A 26,947-nucleotide genomic window follows, 5' to 3' on the forward strand; every position below is an offset into this window, starting at 1 on the left:
GAAAGCCGTTTATAATACGATGCGAGAAATAACTATTAAACTCTTAGTCTTGTATACACTTTTTAAGTATTTAGTAGACGTTTGGACATTGAAAATTTTTGTCCTAAAAACTTTCAAAAGATAACTTACAGGTTAAAGCATTTTTAAAATAACAATTCCCCTTTCTATTTATCCTATTTTCAAATAAATTGAGGAAGGTAGTTTTGTTTGTTTGTTTATTCCTTTAGGTCAGGTTATATTGGCTACTCGGAAGCCCCATAGTGTTGTAGCCGTTTGCAGGGGTTATGCATGGAGAAGAAATTATCCCCCTTTATTGGAGGAAAAAACTACCCCCCTTTATTTCCAAAAATAAGGGTTTGGCGGAGAGTTCTCGATATACATTGTGGGTGAAAGCTCAAAAAGTGTTACCTGTTCAACTAGAAATAAATTGATCTGATTTTCCAGAACTGTATAATAGCTTTGTACACTCCACGTCAGCTCATAACTGTACTTTGTACTGCTGTACTCCTCACTCTGTACTAGTGGAGGTGAGGGACACCCTGAATTATAATTATAACTGTACTTTGTACTGCTGTACTCCTCACTCTGTACTAGTGGAGGTAAGGGACACCCTGAATTATAATTATTACTGTACTTTGTACCACTGTACTCCTCACTCTGTACTAGTGGAGGTGATGGACACCCTGAATTATAATTATAACTGTACTTTGTACTATTGTACTACTGTACTCCACACTCTGTACTAGTGGAGGTAAGGGACACCCTGAATTATAATTATAACTGTACTTTGTAATACTGTACTCCTCACTCTGTACTAGTGGAGGTGAGAAACACCCTGATTTATAATCATAACTGTACTTTGTACTACTGTACTCCTCACTCTGTACTAGTGGAGGTGAGGGACACCCTGAATTATAATTATTACTGTACTTTGTACCACTGTACTCCTCACTCTGTACTAGTGGAGGTGATGGACACCCTGAATTATAATTATAACTGTACTTTGTACTATTGTACTACTGTAATCCTCATTCTGTACTAGTGGAGGTAAGGGACACCCTGAATTATAATCGTACTTTGTAATACTGTACTCCTCACTCTGTACTAGTGGAGGTGAGGAACACCCTGAATTATAATCATAACTGTACTTTGTACTACTGTACTCCTCACTCTGTACTAGTAGAGGTGAGGAACACCCAGAATTATAATTATAACTGTACTTTGTACTGCTGTACTCCTCACTCTGTACTAGTGAAGGTGAGGGACACCCTAAATTATTACTAGGAAATCCGGTAGGAATTTTACAGGTATCCTATATTTTCAAAGAACGGTATTTCATTTGTTTGCTCTATTGATAGTTAAGCATTCTTATATCAAAAACCTTGGAAGTTATCCCTAGTATAAGTGTTTTATCATATATATGCAAACTTTCTCGTTCTTCTTTCTTGAACAGCTTGGCTACTATTTAACGTTATCATCCTTGTTTATAAACCCGATTAGCTAAAATATTTTTTACCTGAAATAGTAAAATCTTGAATAACATCTTGTTTCAGAGGATTACTTGCTTTGCAACTGTACGAGGAAAAATCCTAAAATAATATTTAATCCATTATATAAAGCAACAGGATGTTTGTCTGTGGCTTAAGATCTCGCTAACCACTGAGTTGATAGGGTTCTTCTTTAAAGTAAAGATTCTTATAGGTGAAGGAAAGGTTTATAATTGTTTTGGAGAAGGGTATCGCCCCCAGAAAAAGTACCTTCTTCCAATAAAAAGACTTATAAAGAGCAATGATATTGCAATATAGACAATTTTAAAAATAAATATTATTTTGGTTTTAACTGATTAAAATTAGGAAAGAATATATTAATAGAACATTTTATGATTAAAAACTTGTACTTTTACTTTTTGATAATACATAAAATACGAAATATAACGCAAATTGTGGATATTAACACTGTAATAGATATTATTTCAGTTCTTTCTCTTAAGTTGCCTGTCGACCCCCCCCCCCCTTACTCTTATTGAATTATATGGAAAAAAGGGTTTGGCGTAGTTTTCCTAACCCCTAATGAGAACTATAACCCTGCGGGTCCTTTTCCTGCTGTGCCCTAACCGCTGTGCCCGACCGTAAATAACAACAACAACAAAAACTACCCCAACCCCTTATTTTTCATTTTGTTTAAAAATAAGGATGAATGGATTCTTTGCTCAACAAGTCACCCTACAGGAAAATGCCATTATTTCATCATTGCAAAAATAACCAAGGACATTATAATTAGAAAGAAATAATATTATTACAAAATTGATGACAATTGATTTAAAATACATACATATTTTGAGAAATTCTCTCATACCCAAATAAAATATTTCTTTATGCTTCTTCTTCTTCTAGGGCGTTCTGTACCGATAGTACACTGCCTACTGCTCGTGCGTTTGCACTAACAGTGTCTGGCCTACATATTTTTAAGGAGAGAGAGAGAACTCGGCTACTGATCTCCCCCTCCGTTGCCAAAAAAAGACGGCTGCAGGTTCCAGGTTGCCCTGTACATTGTCTCCTCTGGCCACCTGGTCGGTTAGCCATCCGGATGGATGTTCCCGCTTGGACCACGTGGAGGTCCGACCATACCCCAAGCATTTCTTTATGCTGGCTAATATAACGATATCCCCATCCCCCTCTTCACCCAATATCCTCCACTGGCCATGGAGGAACGTATTGACCAATATCTTTAGACAATTAGCAACCCAAATTATTAACAAAAATTTACTATCTACATAATCTATATTCATTATACCAAGTTACTTACTAACTTTATTATTTTTTTTTGTCGGAATTAAAAGATATTTAGAATATTAATATTGAAATTTTATATGATTAAATTGCAAATTTTATTATTAATATATCATTCAATTCTGCAATGCATAAAAAATGTATAATAATATAGATCATGTTAAAAAGGAACCAGCAACATTTTCAGAAAGGAATTGTACGATCCTTGCTTAAGAGTAACAGGAGGTATGTCTGTGTGTACTTAATGATCTATACAGATGGTAATTTTCATAATGTAATAAAATCGAAAGTCAAGATTTGATTTTGATGCAAAAGCCCAGAGTTTTTTTTACAGTGCTTCTCTAACATTTAATATGGAGAAAGAAACCTATTTTAAAGTAACTTCACTATTAACAAGGATGACAACATCCATAACAGCGAAGCTCTGAAATGGTAGGACAAACAACATTAACACTTGTAGAGTGTCAGAACATAATAATCAGTGTATAAAAGTCGAAAATATTATAAGTGAATTTGTTAAAGTTGCTGAAATACAGGTTAATGTTTAAGGACATACTTACATTTTAATTATTACTTGATTATAAAGATGCTTCACTTATAACATTGTTCTTTACTGTCCTAAGAATCAGTATTCCAAAATCAGACCAATCGGATAATAATATCACATACAAATTTGTTAAAAAGTTAAAAATCGACATGTTTAAAATGGACATACGGACATTCTGGTATTGATTATATAGTTGCTACGCTTTCTAAATTGTATCTAACTACTACAGAAATCACCATGCAAAGTTTTAAATCGATAGGACATCTCCAACATTTCTCAATTAACGAAAAGAGCTATCCATTTCGACCGACCCTAATTATAGAAAAGCTTCGCCTTTAAAAAATATTAAACATTCATCTATGTACTATCCTTTTATATAGAATTAATAAAAATGTTCTCATTCAACATTTTGCTGAAACTATCTTGATTAAAAATTCCTTACAAAAATTATAAGATTTTTTTTATTTTGTCTTCTTTGTACATTTTTTGTAATCATATGTTAATAAAATAAATAATTAGTAATCATACAGTTTTTGTAAGAATAACTAAAATTCATGTTAAAATTTTAGTAGCAAGGCTACCCTACATGTTAACCTTGTTATGTGGCGTTTACATAGATATTATCATTTTACTGGTGACTACGCCCCTATAGGTCTCTGGGGGCACTTAAAGGAATGTGGGGGGGACCCTTCAATTTTAATTTCAAAAAGCAAAAAAATGAGGGAAGTACCTGAAAAAACTTTTATATGAGGAAATTAGTTTCACATTTTTTTTGCTAATCAACATGAGTTTTTTTTCTTCAAAAGGCACATCATTTCTTGCCATATAATATGAATTTTTAACAACAGACAACAAAGCAAATAATTACTGACTTTTTTAGGTTACCAAATATAACAAGAATAATTATTTTCAAAAAAGCACAACAACAGCTTTCTCTATACAAATATAGTTTTTAATATGTATAGTTTAAGCATAGCTTAATGAACAAATAATTTCATTTAGGCACTATACGAAGAATTTATCTCAAAGTTTGTTACCTTTCACACTTAAAGTGTTTTGTTGAACACATAGACCCCCCACCTTTTATTTGAAAAAAGAATTCGAAAGGGGAAGGTGGTGGTTTTTCGTTCGATTGTATTACTTAAAGGATAATGAATAGGTTAGGTTTTATTGGGTAATGGAGTTCTATGGCAACGTATGTATAGGCTCGCAGAGTTAGAGCCATTTAGGTTGTTTGATATATTCAGATGGGCTTAACAAATCTATAGAGCAGTTGTACAACTAAAAATAAACATAAATCCCCGGTCTAGGTATGTCTGGTTTAATTAATATTTTTTACCTACATGACAAAAGAAACTATTTCCTGCTTCTATCATGCAAATCAGGCAATACAGGTGTTCATGCCATGCCGCTTGATTAGTATTTACGAAGGATAATCTAAATTAGAAATTACCTCAATAAAAACAAACATATATACAGACCAACAGACAGACAAACATACATCTATTCAATACATACAAACAGACAGACAGATAAACAGACAGACAAACAAACAGACAGGCAAACAGACAATCAGACAGACAAACATTTTTTGGCTATTAATTGAATCTAGCTGTTTTGTAATAAATCTATTAAGACTCCTACTAAAAACTTCACAGTGGTCAATTTTCTTTAAAATCAATTTGGAGGCATATTAGTTTTTAAGTGAAATATCCCCCCATCCCTCTCAAATACATATATGTGTAGGAACCTTACACTGCCCTTTCAAAAGCTTCACGTACGTAAAGATATCTTGGTTGTTCAATATTTGGAATGTACATAAAACTCCCACTGTGAACCAACATTCAATTATCGGCCCATGGGACTGGGGGACCGGCCTTAGTTGTGTCCCCACCTTTTGTACCGCTATGTCATTAAACATATTCTGACAATTAACAGGGAACAAGGACAATTATGTTCAATAATTGTTGGCCTATTCGAAACCAATTAATATTTGCTGGATTAGAACCGGTTCTTAGGCTCACTAAAAAATCATGTATCGTATCGTATTATATCCAGTTATCTACGAATATAAAAAATGTATAGTAAAATATTAAATCCGGTTTTGTTAGCCCAGTTTTTTATCCGCGGAAAGTAGTGTAGCAAAATAGGTTAAGAACAATTAAACGTAATAAAAAACCATGTGTTCAGTACTTTTATAAAGGTCTCCAAATAGAAAGCAAAAAAATATTCTTTGTGGCCTCTGTAAACTTATTTATTCATTTCTATTTACGTTTCACAGGACAATTGTATGCTAAACCATTCTAGATTTACATATAATGTTCCTATTTTTGAGACAGCCTATTATCAAAATTGCAATAATTACTTATGAAATAACATTAATGTTATATCCAGTAAAAGTCGGGGATCTAAAGGGATAAGAAATAAGCTGATAAATTGATATACATCCCCAATGAAGATACACAATATTACACCTTCTGTAGATTACAATTAGTGGTTAAAACGTTTGGACACTCAACTTGATGAACGAACAAATCAAAATTAGTTAAAAGTCACCAAAGTTGTCATAAAACTTTGGGGACAAGCGTAATAAACAGTCCATTGTCCCTTCCTGAGTAAAGTAAATTGATATTAACGAATGCATAATTATATTTTTTGGCAAAACAATTTACATACACATATTAAATGTTTTATTATGTAATCTATTAATTTTGCCATTCAGTTTGAAGCGTAGCAACAAATTTATTCAGTTAGTCAGTTTACATATATAATGTTTGTAGTGAATAATCTCGCTAACCGCTTGACCGATATGCTCCTCGTTTACAGTGAAGCTTCTCTTTTCTCTTTTTTACTTTTTCTTTTCAAAACTAAAATTGAAAGTCGACAAATTCCCCCCACCCCTTTCTTTCCTCAAGTACCTCTAGGGGCCTCTTGAGGACGTAGCCGTTAAAATTTTATGAAGCGATATTTTTTAATTACTACATAAAAAAATAAAAAGTAGCATTTTTCAAAGTTATCTTTTTCTAAAAATTTCATCTCTTGGTGTTTTTTTCTCATACAGATATAAAGCCACCCTTCTGTTTTTTTTTTGAAAATAACATATGATTCAATATTTTTTTAAAATATCTTATTGAATTTAGATTGTGTGATTTCTATAGCGGGTCCTTAAAGTTAAATTATCACGTTATCTTATTTGTTAGTACTTTTATTGAATATTTAATGGTTGTTTCCAAACTATTATTATCCAAACTTTTCATCCAATGTTAACCTTCAAAGAAAAAATCTAGTTTATCATTAACGGGGATGTATATAAATTTATCGCCTATTGGCTTATCCCTTAAGATCCCTGATATTGCTGGCTAGGCTGCGCTGATTATGGAGGATGTTATCCTTGTGTGGGTATCATTAATTCAGATCCAACTGTCACAGTTAGTAAGTGTATTCATTGATATTACAATGTTTTTCTAATACTGTGGATCTTTAAACAAAGAGAGAGAGGGGACAATGGTCTGTTTATTTCACTAGTACCCAAAGTTTTATGATTTCTTATTCGTTAGCATAAAAACTTTGGGGACTTCAGTGAATGTTTATTGGTTTGTTGATCTGCAGAAGGGGCAATTTTTTGTCTTATAATGTTCATAAATTTATCGGCATGACAACATCCATGAAAACAAAACTCAAGCAATAAGTCGAACAAACGAACATTAGAAAACATAAATATACTGTACTTTTGATATTTAAGAACATAATACGTACTAAAATATTTAGAATTGATTATAGAGATGCTTAGTCTTTTACATTATACCTTATCGTAATGGAAATAAACATGAAATTTTAACGCCCTATTTAACATTGATAATCCTCAATCATCATTTACAATACATTAATGTAATAGGAGCGTTATTTTTCTTTTTAGGTTAGGTTATATTGGGTACTAGATAGCCTTTATGGATTAAAAACCACAGGTAAAGGCCCCGGAGGGTTTGGGCCACCCGCAGAGGTTAGACATAGGGGGAAACATCTTTCAATTTATTTTAAAACTTAAAGGAATTATCAGTACCCAACCGGGCACTTGTGGGAAAAGCATTGAATTTTAAATCCTTATAATAAAGTAACAGGATGTTTGTGTGTCTGTGTGTTTGTGTGTCTGTGTGTTTGTACCGAAGGATCTCGCTAACCACTGAACTGATCGGGTTCTCCTTAACAGGGTATATTCCCATATGTCCCGGGAAGGTTTATAACTATTTTGGGGGAGGGTACCACTACCCTCCCTAGAGAAATTAAATTTTTTTTAATTTATCGATTTTAGAAAGAGAGTTCAACGAAAAATAAACGTCAAACGTTAAATAGCTATATTTTGAATATAAATAAAAACAATTAAAGTGCCACTAGAGGCCTCTAGGGGCGTAGCCGCTAGTCAATAATATAATATAATTGAATCATAATAGAATAGGTGATAAAACACCTACAGAAATAAATGTTTAAATGTGATTGATACAGCTTTGTCAAACAAGCAATGCATCTCATATTTTATGGATATCATTAAAATAGATTTCCTCAACATATTTTAATAGTTTTTGAATTAATTCAACCTTAAAATCTAGCTTTTAAAAAAGATTATATTTCATTTAATAAAAATAAGAAATTTAAAAAAAAGAATATTTGTTGATATTTTGTTGCATCGAGATGATTTGTGTTAAAAATAGAGCAACCTCTAACGGAGAAATTTTTAACTCTTCTTAATACAAATTTGACATGTTCTCTTATCAAAGAGAGGACGTTTTCTCTCTTAAAAAGAAAGTTTCTACAACAAAGAGAGAACATTTTCTCTCTTGAAAAAAGAGAGTTTCTATATTCCTAGTAATTACTTTTTTCAAAGCGAGGCTTCCTATAATTAAGGTATCTCCGTCTAGTCAGAATGGTGAGCTCTTTTCATTAATAATACACGTTATAATTGTCCTATTGATTGCAAACTTTGCATGATGACTCCTATAAAAGTTAGGTATAGTTTAGAAATTATAGCAACTCTATAACCGTTTTCAAAAATTCCATCCCCCATTTAAAACCTACTGATTTATAACTTTTTAACAACAATTTTTTATTTACAGAAAAAGTTAGTTATATATAGTTATAGAGTAGCTACAGCTCTTACCTTTTCATCTACATTCTCAATAGTAAGCTTATAAGAATTCCCAACTTGTTTGGTCACAATCCTCTGCCCGTCCATCAGCTTCATGGTGTTCTTATACCAGGTCACCTAGATAGATAGATAGATAGATAGATAGATAGATACATAGATAGATAGATAGATAGATAGATAGATAGATAGATAGATAGATAGATAGATAGATAGATAGATAGATAGATAGATAGATAGATAGATAGATAGATAGATAGATAGATAGATAGATAGATAGATAGATAGATAGATAGATAGATAGATAGATAGATAGATAGATAGATAGATAGATAGATAGATAGATAGATAGATAGATACATAGTTACATAGATACATAGATACATAGATACATAGATAGATAGATAGATAGATAGATAGATAGATAGATAGATAGATAGATAGATAGATAGATAGATAGATATATAGATAGATAGATAGATAGATAGATAGATAGATAGATAGATATATAGATAGATAGATAGATAGATAGATAGATAGATAGATAGATAGATAGATAGATAGATAGATAGATAGATAGATAGATAGATAGATAGATAGATAGATAGATACATAGTTACATAGATACATAGATACATAGATACATAGATAGATAGATAGATAGATAGATAGATAGATAGATAGATAGATAGATAGATAGATAGATAGATAGATAGATAGATAGATAGATAGATAGATAGATAGATAGATAGATAGATAGATAGATAGATAGATAGATACATAGATAGATAGATAGATACATAGTTACATAGATACATAGATACATAGATACATAGATACATAGATAGATAGATAGATAGATAGATAGATAGATAGATAGATAGATAGATAGATAGATAGATAGATAGATAGATAGATACATAGATAGATAGATAGATAGATAGATAGATAGATACATAGATAGATAGATAGATAGATAGATAGATAGATAGATAGATAGATAGATAGATAGATAGATAGATAGATAGATAGATAGATAGATAGATAGATAGATAGATAGATAGATAGATAGATACATAGATACATAGATACATAGATACATAGATACATAGATAGATAGATAGATAGATAGATAGATAGATAGATAGATAGATAGATAGATAGATAGATAGATAGATAGATAGATAGATACATAGATACATAGATACATAGATACATAGATAGATAGATAGATAGATAGATAGATAGATAGATAGATAGATAGATAGATAGATAGATAGATAGATAGATAGATAGATAGATAGATAGATAGATAGATAGATAGATAGATAGATAGATAGATAGATAGATAGATAGATAGTTAGATAGACAGATAGACAGATATATGAAAACAATAATCAAAATCTATAGATAGATAGATAGATAGATAGATAGATAGATAGATAGATAGATAGATAGATACATAGATAGATAGATAGATAGATAGATAGATAGATAGATAGATAGATAGATAGATAGATAGATAGATAGATAGATAGATAGATAGATAGATAGATAGATAGATAGATACATAGATACATAGATAGATACATAGATACATAGATAGATAGATAGATAGATAGATAGATAGATAGATAGATAGATAGATAGATAGATAGATAGATAGATAGATAGATAGATAGATAGATAGATAGATAGATAGATAGATAGATAGATAGATAGATAGTTAGATAGACAGATATATGAAAACAATAATCAAAATCTACATATAAGGAAAAACAGATAAATGGCTGGATCAATCTAATACAATTAATATACAAACAGATAAAATAGATATAATTATTTGTATATGTTATTAATAGTGTTTTATAGAAAAGCTACTCAATAAATCTAAGTCGCCGATTTTCTTAGCCTGTCCTATTATATAAAGTAGTAAACTTTTTTTGTCTGTTGCAAAGGATCTCGCTAAAGCTGAGCCGATATTGTTCTCCATTACGGTTAAGCGTACTGAGATAGTTTCAGGCTATTTTAATTTCATAAATAAGTCTTGGTATGGTTTTAGGCTATTTTTCTGCCCTTCCATATCCCTTCGAATATAGAGCAACTAGATACTAGGGGCGCAGCTGCTAGTATTTTATTCGAAAATCTGGCATAAAGTAGTGTTTTAGAAAACTAAATGATTAAATATTCTAAAAAAAATATTCAATAAATATTTCAATATCTATTAGTTATGAATGCTATCATCCTTGTTAAATATATCAATAAAACACATACATAAAAAGTATACATTTATTTACTTTATTTGATTTAAAGGGAAACATTTTAATAGTTATCTATCGCATCGTATTATAGACAGATTTCCGCTGATTAAAATAAAAAAAATATACGATTAAAAATATTTGTTAGCCACGAGGAGTCGAAGGCCCTGGCCAACTAAAAGGTATTAATTTTATGATTTCTATATCAATATTCGTGGATAATTGTCTGTAATACGACGCCATACATTAGTTTTCAGTATGGCTGAAACTAGCGGATATTAATCGGTTTTAAAGCCACACTTGAATTTTTTTTATTATATAATTTAGAGCAGTTTGACTTTTAAAGAACGTTTGTCAATTTTCAGTATATACTATCATATGAAGCAGGGTGAAGGGAATGTGATTCTGACAAACAATTCTAAAGGAAAATTTCCCCACAACCCCCTTCCACTTTTTCTCCCTTTCTTACCCACCTCTCTTCAGTTACATTAAAAAAAACTTACTTCCAAAGATTTCGTGAATTTTTGTAGAATTGATTGTTACAATAGCTTGGCCTGATATGAAGAAGTACGTTTTATTCCGTTTGTCCGTAAATATCTCGCTAACTGTGAACCAATTAAGTTCCCATTTTTAGGGAAGCTTCACATAGGTTAGTGCTAGCTTTAGAGTATTTTTTTACAATATGTGTGTGCGAATGGGGCGTTTGTCCATATTTAGGTATGGAGACCGCTCTTCTATGAGTACTACTAAAACCTAATTTTAATGCAATACACATAGACATTCTCATCGTCGGTTCGCTTATTTAGAATGCTTAACCCTCTATTCCCACAAGTATAATACGAATTTGGTTGAGCTGGTGGAAGCTCAACAAAAGACCCACGCGAAGTATTATGTTGCTTTAACCTAAGAATAAATGGTTGGTTTTGATATTCGATTAGAATCATATAAGTATATTAAGTATTAAGGAAGGAAAATGTTTTTATAAAGTGTATTTATATCACAAGTGCATAAGTTAAGTATGGAAATATTTACAGGATAAGTGTTAAAATTATAAGTAGAGTAGGACAGAAATGTGCCCTAAGTCCCAAGCAGTGAATTGTGCTAAGTGTTAGAGTTCTAACATAAGGCCTGAGCTCAATTCATGCTAAGTACTAAGGGGCCTAAATTTAAACTACAATGCATGCCAAACAACTAAGTCATTACCTTTTTTAAAGCCAGAAAGAGAAGTTGATGGTAGGAGAGTTAGTAAATAACTGAATAAATTCAAGAGGTACATGCTATAACATTAGCTCTGGACCAGGATTTTAGTGTTTGTCTGTGCAATTAAATATCTGTGTGTTAATATGTGACGTAAATCAGGCATAGTTGTAGGCATACATATATGTACTGGTTGTTTATATGATTACATTAACTATAAACATAATATCTTTAATAAACATATACTATTAGCAAATCACATATAGATTACCATGAATAGGCTTTCGTTACCCATATATGGTGTCATATAGGTAGAAACAGGCCTATGAATGTATAAATTGATACAAATAATGCCTTGGGCCTAGCTAAAGTAATTGTGTCTTGCCCCTGAGTGCTACTAGTTAATTGCAGGGCACGTGTCAATCAAAGGTTCATAATATGATCTATATAGTGTTGATTTTATATCAAGCATAGATAGATAGTTGTGGATGCGAAGCATTTCTGTAAAAGTCTCATATGTACGTTCAAAGAATTTGAAAATTGAGGATCGCATCTCCAATGGGGGTAAGTTGTTAAAAAAGAAAAAAGAGAAAAAGAAAAAAATTTAGTAGTCCCAGTATATAGGCATATATAATAAACTATAAATGTATTCCAAGCTAAGTTAAATACGCTTTCCATTAAGAAAGTATGATTTGCGTATCTTCATAGCTGGGTATACAAGATGATAAACCTCCCAAATAGAATACATTCTTTTCTTGAGGGGTTTAGTTTTATCTAACTTTGTCACATCAATAAATGTTTTTGCGTTGGTAGTTCTGGATAGTTCAGCTTCTTCTGATGATGAACTAGGTGGTGAAGTGCTCTCGTTCGAAGTGTAGGTTGAGGTTGGGGGTGAGGTAGATATGTAGCCAAGGGCGTCCACTTGTGCTACCTCGTTTCCATTCTCGTCCAAGGTGATTGAGTGATTTTCCAGGTCATAGTAGAGTTGGTTGAGGTCATCGGTAGAGAGGGACAGTGTGCTGCTGGAGCTGGTGTTACTATCGGTCTCCACTCTACTATCTTCTCTGGTAGTCAGGGCTGTATTTAACAAGAAATTCCTGATGGTGATGGACAGGTTCTCTGAGAATCCATCGTACTCAGGTGTGGTGATGATGTTGTTGTTCTCGTCTATTGTGTCAAGGTGTTGACAGGAACACAACCGCAATCCGTCCAAGGTAGGGTGGTGGTAGGGCTCCAATACTCCATGATCATCTAGGTTATCTCCAGGCTGGTCCATGGTAGATCCTAAAAAGAGTTAGTGCGCGTGCTCCAACCGGTTCCTTGGGGTATCCTGGCTATGGTAATCTAAACAAAAGAAGTTTTAATAATCTTTTATTAATCCTTTTATCCCTGGGATATTCTAGAAATTCTTTCGTTACAGATAGACCTATAATGGATTGGTTAGTTATCTCTATTTCTGTTAAATATAACTGTTTCCTGAATATAAACAATATTATATATAAAAATGTATAAGTACAATTAGTATTTACATATCGTATTATTTTCTTTGGTTACATTACTCGTATATATGTAAAAATATAAGATTTTACTAACAAAAGTTGGTAACCCTTTGTTTGTATATTTTGTATATGTACATATGGTTTATACCATTGTTGGTATTAGCTGTATTTATGTTATTTTTAACATGAATAAATTTTAATCATTTTAAAGACTAATATCTTACATTACGTCGCTATCAAGTGTACCTTTTAAAGTTAATATCTATAAAATATATCGTTCGACGTCCGTAATTAAATTTTACGTAACAATAAGTTGTCAACCCTTTGTTTATGTTTGGGCGGTCAAAAGTGATAGGGGTTGGCTTTGAGCGAGGTTATAAAAAGCTGGCGGCCCAGTAATTATGCTCATTTATATAATAATTGTCCTTGCGAGCGGAGCTTGCGTTCGAGTGTTTAATTTTACCGCTAAATTCCAAGAGAATTTATATAAAAGTGATAAAATATAGTAACCCGTTTGTTTTATATGAATGTTTTTATGTTATAGATTGTTGATGTGCCCATTATTACATTCGTTAGCCATTATTTAAGACTTAAGAATCTTATTTTTTCTTCGTCGATAAGACCTTTATCACTGTATTTTAAACGAAAGTGGGTTTGAAGCAGTATGGGTACATCTTCAATATATGACAATTTTGTTCTATATAATATTTGTAGTTTTGATAGGACATATCTGAGTCAGCAAGTAAATTGACGTACCTTGTTTTGTTTATGTTTTCCGTCTGCTAAAGTTAAATTCGTTCATCGTAAACAAAACTTATAATGACACAGATATATTCCATCATTCTACTCGTTTTAACTTTTGATTATAGGGTTCCCTTTGTGTAATCAAAACTTATTTGAGTCCTGATTCAAATCTTCTAAAACAATTTTACTATAGGTTTAAAAATAAGATTTTCTTTTTACGTAATTCAATTATAATGACGTTAATTGATAGATTATTTACGTTACGAATAACTCAACTATATTATATAAAAAAAATGGTCGCTTACAAAAATTATATTTAGCTAGCTTTATCTAAAGTGTTTTAAAACATCATTGAAGATATTCAGATTTAGCTAGTACATAAGTTTTAACTGCTTGATACATCATAATGAATATGTTTTTGATAGCTCAGCGATAGCTATTTTTAAGCGTTGAATCATGTAAAACTAATTACATATTCTTTAACTTAATTGAGTCTAATAAAACAAAGTTTTAATGTTTAAATAGCTTAACGATAGCTATTTTTAAGCGTTGAATCATGTAAGATTAATTACATATTCTTTAACTTAATTGAATCTAATAAAATAAAGTTTTTAATGTTTGAATAGCTTAACGATAGCTATTTTCAAGCATTGAATCATGTAAAATTAATTACATATTCTTTAATTTAAAGAATTTTACTTTTAGATGATAAATCAAAGTTTTAATGGTTAGGAGGTTCAACCATAGTTGCTTAAAATACAAAAGAATTATTCGTGTGTACAGTCTTTTTCATAAAATTAACTTTACTATATTGCCTTTCAGAATCACTAGTCCTCTTATTTTAAATTTACATTCGCTCATAATGTATGTGCCTGACAGCCTGGACGCGCATCAGAATATTAAGGAAAGATTCGAGGAATCAATGAGGGCGGCTGCGGCCACTCTCGCCAATTCCTCGTTTCTTGAAAATTCCTTAGACGACTCGAGTTCAGTGTACAGCGACCAGTCTGGGATGCCAAGCCTTGCTGATGTCGATGACTATGGGGGCACAAGTACTGTAGAGTCCGAAAGGGATCAAGGGGAGATGTTCGGCAACGAGCATCTCTCACTGATGCTTAGTAGAACGATACAAATCATCTGGTCTCTCCTCAATTCGGTGATGCAGAACTCCTGCGGTGACATTGGTGACGATGTTGCCGGAGGTGATTCTGGGTCTGCCGAGTTGGGGAGAGACCAGAAGACGAGTCTGGACACCTTCAACATGGATGGCTTAATTAACATGTTGTTGGGGTTTGGCTTGTTTTCATGTGCTCTTATAGTGGTCTTCTTCGGCGCTGTAGGGCTTGAGACTCTCACACGTGTTGACAACACCTCAGACAGGTCGCTGGCTCGCTGGATAAGAGATGTATGTACGCGCCTCCGAAACATAGGCGTCAGGACCATTGAGCTTCTCCACTGCAGTAACAGGACTAACAGGACTAGAGCTGGGGCTATGTCGCCAACTGCGGAGCCGTCGGGCACCATGTATGAAGCCGCGTCCTCTGAGACTGATGATATTCTGTCGGATACACAGGTGAGTTTTCTTCTGTTGTATATTTCTTTTTTTTTGTTTTGTATAATTTCTTCTAGCCACCCGTTTTGTCTAATAAAGCATCATGTTGGTGTATGGTTGTTCTGTCCTATTCTCACTTCCTCAACATTGACTTTCGGCTCTTCCATATATATCGCTCACCGTTTGTCGTCGTTTTATGTCGCCAGAGAAATCTGCTCGGTTACCGCAATTAAGTTGAGATACCAGTTAACATTTACTAAAATCTTAAGTAGCAACCTAATATTATTTCCCTCTGGGAAAGTTAAGAGTTTGCTCGTGCCGTACGTTTCTCATTGGGGTTTAAATGTTAGATCAAGACTTTAATGTTTTCCTTTTGTTTTAGGCTCCCTCTGCTAGTCCATCGACTCCAGCAGAAGTGAGGTCCAGAATTGGCCTGTTCGCCGTACACTGTTTGTCTGCCCCTGAGGATCGGATTACTGGAAGAAGTGTGCCTGTGGGCTTGGAAACCTCGACGGGAAGTCCTGGCTTCCGTCCGTTGATTGTGGATCAAACAGAGCGTTTACATGTAAGTGTCCATGCTTTAGTTTTCTATTAATTTTCAGAAAGAGGCTGTATATTTGTACACGTATCTAGAGGTATTTGCAACTAAAATTCTTTTATTGGTAGAATATTAATCTTAAAATGTATGGTTGCATAAGCATTTTTGAACCGATCTAAGATTTTAATTCTAGTATAAAGTGGGTTGACTTGCTACCTAATCATATAGCTTTACAGGATTTTAGGCATTCTCATTTCCTGATTTTCCTAGACTCGTTGTTGGTATTGCGATTAAACTAATAAGATCTATTATATTTTAGGCGACCAACTCCATCCCCCTGGCACAATTTTACACCAATATGGGGAGGTGTAATCGAGTCAGCTCTGAGAGGACAGCTGAGGTATCCAGCGACAGCTCTTCCTTGAGCTCTATTATGTGCTTAAGTCGCATTGAATCTCCTTCTGCAGCTGATTTGTCTGTGGTAAGTTTGATAAGCTCTTATAATATTTCTTCGCTGCAAAAATTACGTAACTTAGACTAGGCTATTTAGCTCAGCTAGCTATGCTTTTAGACAATAACTTTACTTTAACTATGGTGTAATTTCTTCCTAATAGTTAATAGCAATATTTTAGATAAAGTATTAGTAAAATTGACTCATAATCATATATGGATTAACGTTGATAAATTTTCTTGTGAACATTTTATTAATATGGTTGTCTAATAACGTCCCTTTTCTTAATTTTAGGATGCGGCCAGTTTAGTTCCACTGGTTGACGATATCGAGGACCCCGATCTTCCGCCGATTCGATTTAATGCGGTGACTGATGAAATCGAGTATCCCACTCCACTGCGGGTCCTCAGTTTAGAACGTTTGCGCCGCTCCATGCGTACTCCAACGCCTGCTATCTTGGAAGAGATAACATCAGCGGAGAGTAGCTTCAACTCAGCTACGCATTCCTCAGATAACAACAGGACAGAGGATTCCGGCGTCGAGGGAGTCCCTCGACGTCGGGGTCCCATGTTCCCTAAACGCACGCCGTGAAGTGGCGCTGTTAGCTTGGTTGAAACTATGACATACAAATTTTAAGACAATGACCAGTTTTAGACAACATGTGACTAAATTTACAGATTTTCTATTCTTATGTAACTAGTCAAAATAGTAATCACTATGAATTAAAGACTTTTGTTATTAGACATTATGACTCTTTATACTGTACAAAACCAAACATTAATTTACACTTCTGCCATTATATTATGTACATATATGTTTAGTCTGTAAGGATATTTAGTATGTAAGGAAATGATTATAAGGTTGTATTTTCTTTATGCCCATAATTTTTAAAACTTCATTCAATTCTTAATTACTGTCTTCGTAAATGAACTAATCCTTTTTCTTTTCAATAGTATATTAATAACGGTAATTGCAGCCTTATATCGCAGTATATTCATTCTTGTTAGCTTGTAAGGGTCATGTATATATAGATATTTAATCGAACTCGCAACTCAGTACCTTTTCTCTAAATTTCATTTATATCCATCCCTGTGCATTAATCGTGAATTTTAATTGTGCTGTGATATAGAGAGGACTTGTAAATAGCATATATATATTTTTTTTTGTAAAACAATATCTAAGTAGACCGAAAGACTGACGTTTAGACAAAATCATTTAAATACGCTTATTCAAGTATTTTTAAGAGAACTCATGTAAAGGCTGTTTGTAACTCAAGTAATTAAAGTAATATCATTGATTGGATGATCTCATTAAGGAAGTTTTATTTAATTAGTAAGGCTTAGAATAAAAGGTTTTCCCCTTTTAAATTTCGATACAATAGTCATAAAGTTTAAAGTCTCAAGGTAAAATGTTCTTATGTCCCTTTGGATTTAAAACTAAGTCTGAATTCCAACAAGTAGAGCTAAAAAAAATTTTTTTTTTGTGCTCACATTGGCTTGTTGTTAGGCTATGCGCTTTTTATATGAACGAATTCAACATTTAGCGTTTGATTAATCGTATTAGCAATCTCGAAGTTTTATTATGTGCCAATGTACAGCTTGTGTCCAAATTATATTAACTAAGATGTTAAATTGTCAGAAAACTTCTTACTATCGTAATGTTTTCCCAATACTGTAAAAATAAAAATTTATGTTCTGTTTTCAAAATTGATTTAAATTTTAGTTTTCACCAAAGAAAAATATTTGTCAAAATTTTTATACCATTCTAAAGATTATTTACTTTTGTTTTAAATAAATATAGCAATTTTAAGTAGCGTATACACTTGTTATTTACTGATTTAGTATTTATTGTGTACAACTCCCGTTTACGTAGCTACTCTATAAGTATTATTGTCTGTTCCTTAATTTAGTTAGATACATAATTAAAGTTTATTTTTGCAAGGTGCTTAGTTTAGCTTACATTCACTTGGTTTATGATAACTTGTATAAATAACAAACTTTCTTGTTATGTTCTTTTTGATATCTCTACTATGATTTATGCGATTAATTTCCTATCGTTTTCAATAATTACATAGAGATATATGAGAATATAAATATTTTACATCAATACACATATGTACAAGAGGTTTTATCATATGCAAAACTTTTATATCGTTAGGATACGTCCGTACGTCTTTGTTTAGAACTCAGATTATAAGAATCAGTTGTAATCTAGTTTACTCTTCGTGGATAGTGGGGAGAGTACAATGACCAGAAATAAGAAGGACTGTGTCTCTCAGATTCTCTATTTGGCGTGCTACTGCCCGTAATTCGTCTGTTATAGTCTGTCGGTTTCTATACTCTTGCTGTCTATACCGTATAACCAAACGGTTGTATGCGTCTCTATAAGTGTTTCTAAGTATACGACAGTGCAAGTATCGTACAATACGACTAGGTTGGCTGATTCCACAACTAATTTTAAACGCTAACATTTCTTTAATCATCGTAAGCAAGTTATAACAATATTCTACTAGGTTTGCGAAGGTCTCATGTAGAACCCGTTGTGATCTAGGCATAGGCTTTCGGAATCTAGTTTGCATTTTATAACTTTTGTAAAATATTCTGTTAAGACTTACGTGTTATGTGATAACTGTAGTACTTCACAAGGTTGGTGATTTCCTCACTTGTGGATATGTTATAGTAAACTGACTCAATTTCAGGGTAAAATTTAAGTTATCGTTATTGTTTACTACTACTAAAATTCTGAGTGGGCGTTTCCTGTCCGAAGTTATAATTAAAGTTTTTGACATATTTTTTTTGTATGTAGAGTGGTTATAGTTTCTAATAACTAATCAACTCATCATGATTCAAGGCGAATATATATAGGTTGCCTATTAGTACTGCTATGTTTGTGCACTTTGTACAATTTGTATTAAATGTTTTAAATAGTTTTTGTGTATATTTTAGGGTGCGTATTTAACATTTGTAATATTCGCATTTATGTACAATCTGTATCAATTGTTTGACTCTGTTTGCCTATACAGATTCAAAACTCTCTATATGCAAAAATTTGTTTTATGTAAGTGTTTTTGAAGGGATCGACTCTTTAGTCGACGTATATTGCATATAGTTGGTCTCCCCGTTGAAGAGAAAAGATGTATATTTTACCACTGAATATATAACCTTGAGTGGGAAAATTTACATGAATATGATAACTTAGTTATCAGATTAAAATAACATATTATCATATTGTTCACAAGTTTACAGGGTAAATGGAAATGTAAATTATGGTTGTGAACTTGTGCCATTCCGAAATCTGACATGTCTATCATTTATTTTCCTAAGTCGTCGACCTCCGGTAATAAATACGGAATCGAGTGTCATGTCCTCGTCGTCACTTGAGTCCTCTATGTCCGAATCAGAATCTAATGGTTTCTTATTTTGTGACGCTTCTTTTCGTGTTTCTAAGGGTGAGTGTGCGCGTATTCCTGGTTGTGGATCTTTTGAATTAACCGGAAATATAAGCGGAAGTGTGTCATTTTTAACTAATGTGGCTATCTCTTGATTTGTGAGTTTATTATAAGGCTTTGTGATAATATCCCTTATTTCCTCTGGGAGGGTGTCAAAATGTTCGTCAATTGGCTTGAACTTTTTGATTTCGTTGAAAGAGTATTTAAATATTTCAGTCTTCTTGTCAGAAATTCTTTCAAGCGTGCAACTGTTAGGGCTTACATCTAGAACTCTATAGGGTGAAATATGATAGATAGGTCTAAGATTGGGGTTAACACCAGGTGTAATAGTGTTATTTCTAACCAAGACAAGATCTCCTATATCAAATTGTTTGTGTATGCGGGTTTTGTTAATATACTTTAGTCTTGCCTCCCTTCCCTTTTCAATAGCTTTTGCTGAAATGTCCAAGTTTTCTTGTATACCGTCTGAGAGGTCTTGCACATAAGCTTCTGTGCGTGCTATTTCAGGGTGATATTCATCCGGTTTTATTGCTCCAAAGAACAATTTAGACAGGGAGCTACGTGTCCCGAATAATAATTCCATGGGTGAGAATCCAGTTTTTGGTATTTTAGTGCAATTATATTGTCGGACTATTAACGGTAGTAGATATACCCATGAGGTTTTTGAGTCTTGCGCCAAAATTTTAATGATTGGCCATTTTATTACTTTGTTGCTAGCTTCCACCAATCCTTTAGAGGGTGAAAAGTACGCAGTAGAATACAAAACTCGGATGCCAATAGAAGCAAAGAATATTAAATTTTGCTTATCTAAGAATGATTTTGCATTGTCGCACAATATTTGTCTGGGGGAGAAATTAGGATAGAAATAAAACATGAATTTGTTTATAAATTCACGGGATGTGAGTGATTTCATGGGATATGCAAGAATCATTCCTGTTAGTTGGCAGACTATAGTGAGGATATGGTTATAACTACGATATGGTGGCAAGGATTGTATATAGTCAATACTTACACATTCAAAAGGTCTTGAAATTGTACTATAAGTTCCTACTTGTTCTAGTTTTGTAGATGAATTTTGAAGTTGACAATTTAAACAAGATCTAGTGTAATTTCTAACATATTTCTTAAGGTTAGGGTGGAAGAAATTTTGCATATTCAAAAGCATTTTAATTTCTCCACTATGTACTAACAAAAGATGAGTATAGCATACTAATACTGGTAATAGTTTGGTTGGGAGATAAACCTTTAAATCTCCTTTTACTTTTGTGAACAAAATCGTGTCCTTAAGTTCGTAGTTCTGTCTTTTATAAGTGTAGGTATTTGATTTAGAGGTTAGACAACGTGTGTAAATATCAGAGTATTCCTCTTTTTGGTTTGCAATTATATTTTCTATACTAATCTTTTCTTTTAGGATTTCCAAAGGTCTTAGTACTTTGCCTATAACTCTATGTTCTGCGGCAAGTGAATTTATGGTGATTTTGGGTTTTTGTTGCTTTGGCTGTGGGGGTTGTTCATCATAACCCAAATAGTCGGGGTTATCCATAATGAACTGTGTCCATTCCTCAATAGTCCAAACTTTATATTGGGGTAAGTTATCTTCAAACCCAGATTTAACAAACTTAGGTAGGGCTACCTTTTTAATGCTTGGTAAAGTAGCCTTATATGCCCTTGTTAAGAAATCTGCCAAATTGTCTTCTCCTCTTAAGAAAGACATTGTTAACTTCGGTATTAGAGTCAACAGAGTGGTATTCCATCTCTTCAATTTATTAACGGCTGTTAATGCTTTAGGATTAAAGAGATAATAAGCACACTTTGCGTCTGTTAACAAAGTACATTCACAGCTTGGACCTATTAGAGTTCTAAACGAGTTTGCTGCATAAATAATTCCTAGGATTTCAATGTCTATGATATGTAATCTTGACTCAGCAACGGTAATTTTCTTTGAGGTGTATGCGATAATTTCAAACATAGACGCTAAAGATTTTAAATTAAAGCTATTGGTTGATGAAACCATTGCGGGTCTTACTATGTGTTGCTCTTTGTGTCCATATAGTAAAAATACAAAAGGGGGTTTTGTTTTGTCTGAACAGTGTTGAGTGACAGGTTTGACACCCTCTATATTTGTGATAACTATCACAGGACGGTACATAGCTACACTAAGAGCTTCAAATATGAGTTGTTGCGGATCTAGATATACATATCCATGCTCTAGTTTGCGAATAAATTCTAAGAATTTATCCCTATCATTATTAAATACAAATTGAATATACTTTTGTCTCAACATCGTAGAACGTATAATTTTTGATGCTCTTTGCAGGATAGTGGTCAAAGGTGTTTGAACTTTATTTAGTTCTAGAAGCAATTGTAAAGATATCCCGAGACTATTGTGTACAGTGTCTTCAGGATAGCCCAAAGTTTTACTAGCCAAATATTCAAACTCAGGTGGTCCATCTTCAGACATACGCTTCGCATAATCCTTAATGTTTTCACCTTCATTCTGCAAAGGTAGGGGTAAAATTGGTAATCTATTATCATAAATAACATGGTGTACAGGGTCATCGAAATTTAGCCCAGGGGGTAGGGTTTTAGCCTGTAATTCTGGTGTCACTATTTGCGCTAAGACTGCCGAATATGAGCCAGTTGAGGTGCCGGCTGCGTCTGATAAGATAATCTTAGGTGCAGATAAGTTAACTAATTTGCTAAAAATTGGTCCTGAAGCTAAAGCTTTCTTAATGTCTTCGAATGCTTGTCTTTGTTCTGGAGTTGGGACAAAAGTTTTACCTATTCTAGTAGAAGTAAGTGAAGTTAGAATATGTGTAGGAGCCATAATATCAAATCTTAAATGTTTATGCATACTTTGTAGTACTCCCATAAAAGATCTCATTATAGTAATATCAGTAGGCATGGGAATATTTAGGAGTTTTTGTACTCGCCTTTGATCTACACAGCAATAATTATGTGAAATGAAGAACCCAAAGAAATTTACCCTACTTTTAAAAAGTTGTGATTTCTTTAAACTAATCTTTCCTTTATGCGTGTGTATTCTCCCCATAACTTTCTTCAAAATTTTAAAATGTATATTCAATGATTCTGATCTAGTTTTAGCTAGTTCAGTTGAGACAATGAAATCATCGTAAATGTGTTGGACTTCTGGGATAGGTGAGTATACCATCTTGGCTAAATCACCTTCCATTACAACATTACCACTATCATCATAAACCAATTCCCAGTGTAATATCTTTTCCATAAAGCGTGATAGACTTTCAGGTGAAGTCTTAATGCCGGTTGGTAAGGATGCATGTCTAAAAGCTCCTAAGGGGGTTGCAAACAATGTTAGGTCTCTGCAAGAAGGTTCTAGCGTTATACTATGAAAGGCGTTAGCCATGTCACTACTACTGTGCACAAATTTGTCCCTTAGAGACTGAATCAAATTTTCTGCTGTGGGTAGCAGTGCAGGTTCAGATTGCAGACATGGATTCAATTGTTGAAAATTTACAATTAAACGAGGACAGCTCCCCTGATCCGACTTTGGAATCAGATATGCTGGGCTTGCATAGTTGTTATAGGAATCCCCATCCAAATTAGCTCTTTCAATGGTGCCGTTCTTTAACAAAAACTCTAAGATAGATTGCATTTGCATTTTTTCTACGGGTGATAAATAATATAATTTCTTATGCTGGGGTAAAGTTTGACCAGGTTTTAGTCTAATTGTATAATTGCCTAGATATTTACTCATGTTACCTCTGTCAGTAGAATGTGTAGATATGATATCAGGGTAAGATTTTAGGAATATGTCCTCTATATAATGTCTTACCTCTGGTGGATAGTCTGACAGCACCACAAGATCCTCTGGTTTAACAAACTGATCCTTAGGCACACTGTAGCCAGTAGGTTCTGTTACATAGTCCATGAGGTTATCAGATTCAGCTATATGTTTTAAGCCAAGTTCAATAACGTCATCACTATTCTCAAAGAGTTTATTCTTTTCAGGATCTGGTGTAGTTAGAATTTCATCAATATTAGAACGGTAGTCAGATAAGGCTACTCCTGGTACTGGAGTGTCATTGTTTATAGCTGTAGGATTCGGTATATATCCATCAGCTAAAGGAAAAGATCGTTCTACCAGATTGATGGCGCTGTATTTTGGTAGCTATAAGAGTTGAACTGAATGGTTTCTGGTGTCTAGTGAGATCTGATTGATGGCTGGAGCCGTATCTTTTTCTGCGTGTCGCTCCAGGGCTTGTACAATCTCATCTAGCTCAGTTGTCACAGATACATTGTGTAGGAATGATTGCGTAAAGTCAAAGCCTGTGGTGATCTCCTTGACTACAAATTGGTTGCTTGGTTCCAAGTATCCGGTGATAACAGTGTTAGTGATTGCATGTTCAGTGACATTTGTTATCATTGCTCTTCCACTAAGTTGTCCTCGGTTGTTGACAGTCAGTTGCGTTTGTCCAGGTTGAATTTTAATTCCTCCATTTCTATCATTTGCAATGTGGTCATCGCTGAGAATGACTTTTGTTCCGGGAGCTAAGTTGAAGAAATGGTTGATGTTCATTTCTATAGTCTGAGTTTCATTAGGGTCAATTTTGTCTATTGTCCCTGTGCAGAGTTGTAACTCATAATCAGAACAGAACAGGCTATCTAGTACTCTCCCAGGATGGAACATAGAGTATAGATATGGTGCCGGCGGGTGGTTATCCGCAACGAAAGTCAACCCTAATTGGAGATTCCTAATGCCGTTCATTCCAATGATCATAGGTGTGACATTCTTGTGTTCCTCAGGTACAATCATAAATGGTACTGGTCTATAGATGCCTGAGAATTGTGTGAGACGAATCATGAGAGTTATCTCTCCAGCTACTGGGATTTTGTGTCCAGAATAGCTGACAAGAACCATGTCACTCTTTTCCAGATGGTTCTTAACCTCATTTTGTTGTACTCCAAATAACATACCAAAATAGCTGGTTGACATGATATTTCTGTCTGCTGCTGAGTCAAACAAAGCTGTCATGTATACATCGTAGTTTCCATTTGACATACAGCCAGAACAGTTCAGGTACATTTTCCTATTTTCATCCATGATAGCTGCAGAACTATCGACCGCTAAAATCTTGGGGTCATTTGGATCCATTCGAACGGTGATAGCGTTAACTCTACCTGTTCTGCCACGCTCCTTGGATTGTCCATTGGCTTTGGCCTCAACCCATTCTTCATATGCCTGTCTAAACACACCACCAGGTCTTACTTTGCCACTATGGTACAGTTCCATCATTGCTGGTCGTCCAGGGCATAGGTGTTGCGCGTGGTATAGGTCTTTGCCATACTTCTTGTGACAGCTTGGGCAGTATCTGGATGTTAGTGCTGTTTGATATTGTCGTCCTTGGTCATCACACAGTAGTCTGCATCCATCGGATATTTTGTGGGAGTTTTGACCACATGCACCGCAGTAGCGCTTATTGGATGTACCATAGGAGATATGATAATCTTGTTTAGTGTTCTTTTGTGGTTGCCTATCTCTATTATCCCTGTTTTCTCTGTTGTAGGTTTTAGGATAAGCTGGTTTAGCAGTAACTTCTCTAACTGTTGGCCTTTTATAATAGCTTGACGTAGCGGCAACTTTAGCAGGTTGTTTGTCTCTGTTCATTCTTGTATCCCTGTCATGTGAGTAGTTGGTGTTGTTCGTCTTTTTATGAAGCGATAAATCTCCATTGTAACTGGCTGATACACCATTCTGCTGTAGGTCCAGATCTAGGTCTTCAGTTCTAGGATACATGGAAGCGGTCAACTCATGATATGTAGGGGATCTTCCAAGATCATGTGTGAGATTGTGATGGTTTTCAGATGCTATATTGCGGCTATTTGTTGGTAAGCTACGTTTAAGTGCCTCCACTGCAGTTATGTTGAATACATTCTGTCTTTCCTTCTTGTCTGTATAATGAACAGCGGCTCTGCTGGCAAGATTCTGAATTGTACTGACAAGCTTAGGGAATGACATGGCTTTTGTTCCCTTAAAGGCTATCAGCTTAGCTTGAGCTTCCTGTGGGCTGATGAGTATATCATACTGTAGCAGTAAGCTATTGTAGACACTTTCAATGGATAGTCCAAGATTGAAACTCTGCTGGATAGTAGTATATGCTTCGCCAGTTGTGGTTCTAAGCATAAAGGTTTCAAATTCTGATCTTGAGAGGTTACATAACTCCTGAGCAGTGTTCATCTCTGATAGGTAATCAGTAATGTAGGGTGGTTTACCATCTCCTTTGAAGCAATGCTTGAGAGGGAAGGTTCCATTGGCTAACTTAAGCTTTTGATCGTTGCTTAGGGTGCTCTTACTTGCATAGCTGCTTGGTGGTTTAATTCCAGTTTGGTTGGTGAAGTTACTGAAGTGTCGTTGAGTGCGTTTGTCATTCTCCACTTGTACAATACGCTGGGCTTCTAACTCAACTTCACGTCTTTGTTCCTCTTTGTATTCCCTCATACTCTGTGTGTAGTTGGTACAGAAGTTCCTCATCATTTCTGAGTCCACACGTAGGTTGGGGTTACAAAGTCTTATTGTATCCAGGAATTGTGGGAACAGGAAATTTCCCAGAGGATCTGCTAGTGTTGCTCTAACATATCGGTCTCTGATCAGTGCGTCTGGTGAGTCCTCTCGCATGGGTATGGATCTTACAGATTCCCTGTCTGGTTCTGGCGTCTGGGTTCTCTCACCATTCTGTTCTGGTTCCTCCTGGTTGGGCATTGGTTCCTCCCTTCGTGTATCATCTCCTGCAGAAGCTGCATCAGCTGA

The 26,947-nt window shown here is 34.1% G+C and overlaps 2 protein-coding genes across 2 annotated transcripts in view; one reads left to right on the forward strand and one right to left on the reverse strand.

The window, feature by feature from the left end:
- Nucleotides 1-26,947, reverse strand: part of LOC145324829 (opioid-binding protein/cell adhesion molecule-like) — a 130,319-nt gene that overhangs the window by 8,242 nt on the left and 95,130 nt on the right. The window contains exons 11-13 of the mRNA XM_080167505.1: nt 8,489-8,593; nt 1,517-1,589; nt 409-539 (exon numbers count right to left, since the gene is read on the reverse strand). Coding sequence (XP_080023631.1) covers nt 409-539; nt 1,517-1,589; nt 8,489-8,593 — 309 coding nt within the window. The remainder of the gene's footprint in view (nt 1-408; nt 540-1,516; nt 1,590-8,488; nt 8,594-26,947) is intronic.
- LOC145324126 (uncharacterized) lies at nt 16,191-17,621 on the forward strand. Its single transcript, XM_080166751.1, has 2 exons — nt 16,191-16,742; nt 17,007-17,621. Exons 1-2 carry the CDS (start codon nt 16,620-16,622, stop codon nt 17,301-17,303), a joined length of 420 nt encoding a protein of 139 aa, XP_080022877.1. The 5' UTR covers nt 16,191-16,619; the 3' UTR covers nt 17,304-17,621.

Source organism: Acartia tonsa, chromosome 7, assembly GCF_053477335.1.
Source record: "Acartia tonsa isolate MP-2025a chromosome 7, ASM5347733v1, whole genome shotgun sequence".
NCBI classification, from domain to species: domain Eukaryota; kingdom Metazoa; phylum Arthropoda; class Copepoda; order Calanoida; family Acartiidae; genus Acartia; species Acartia tonsa.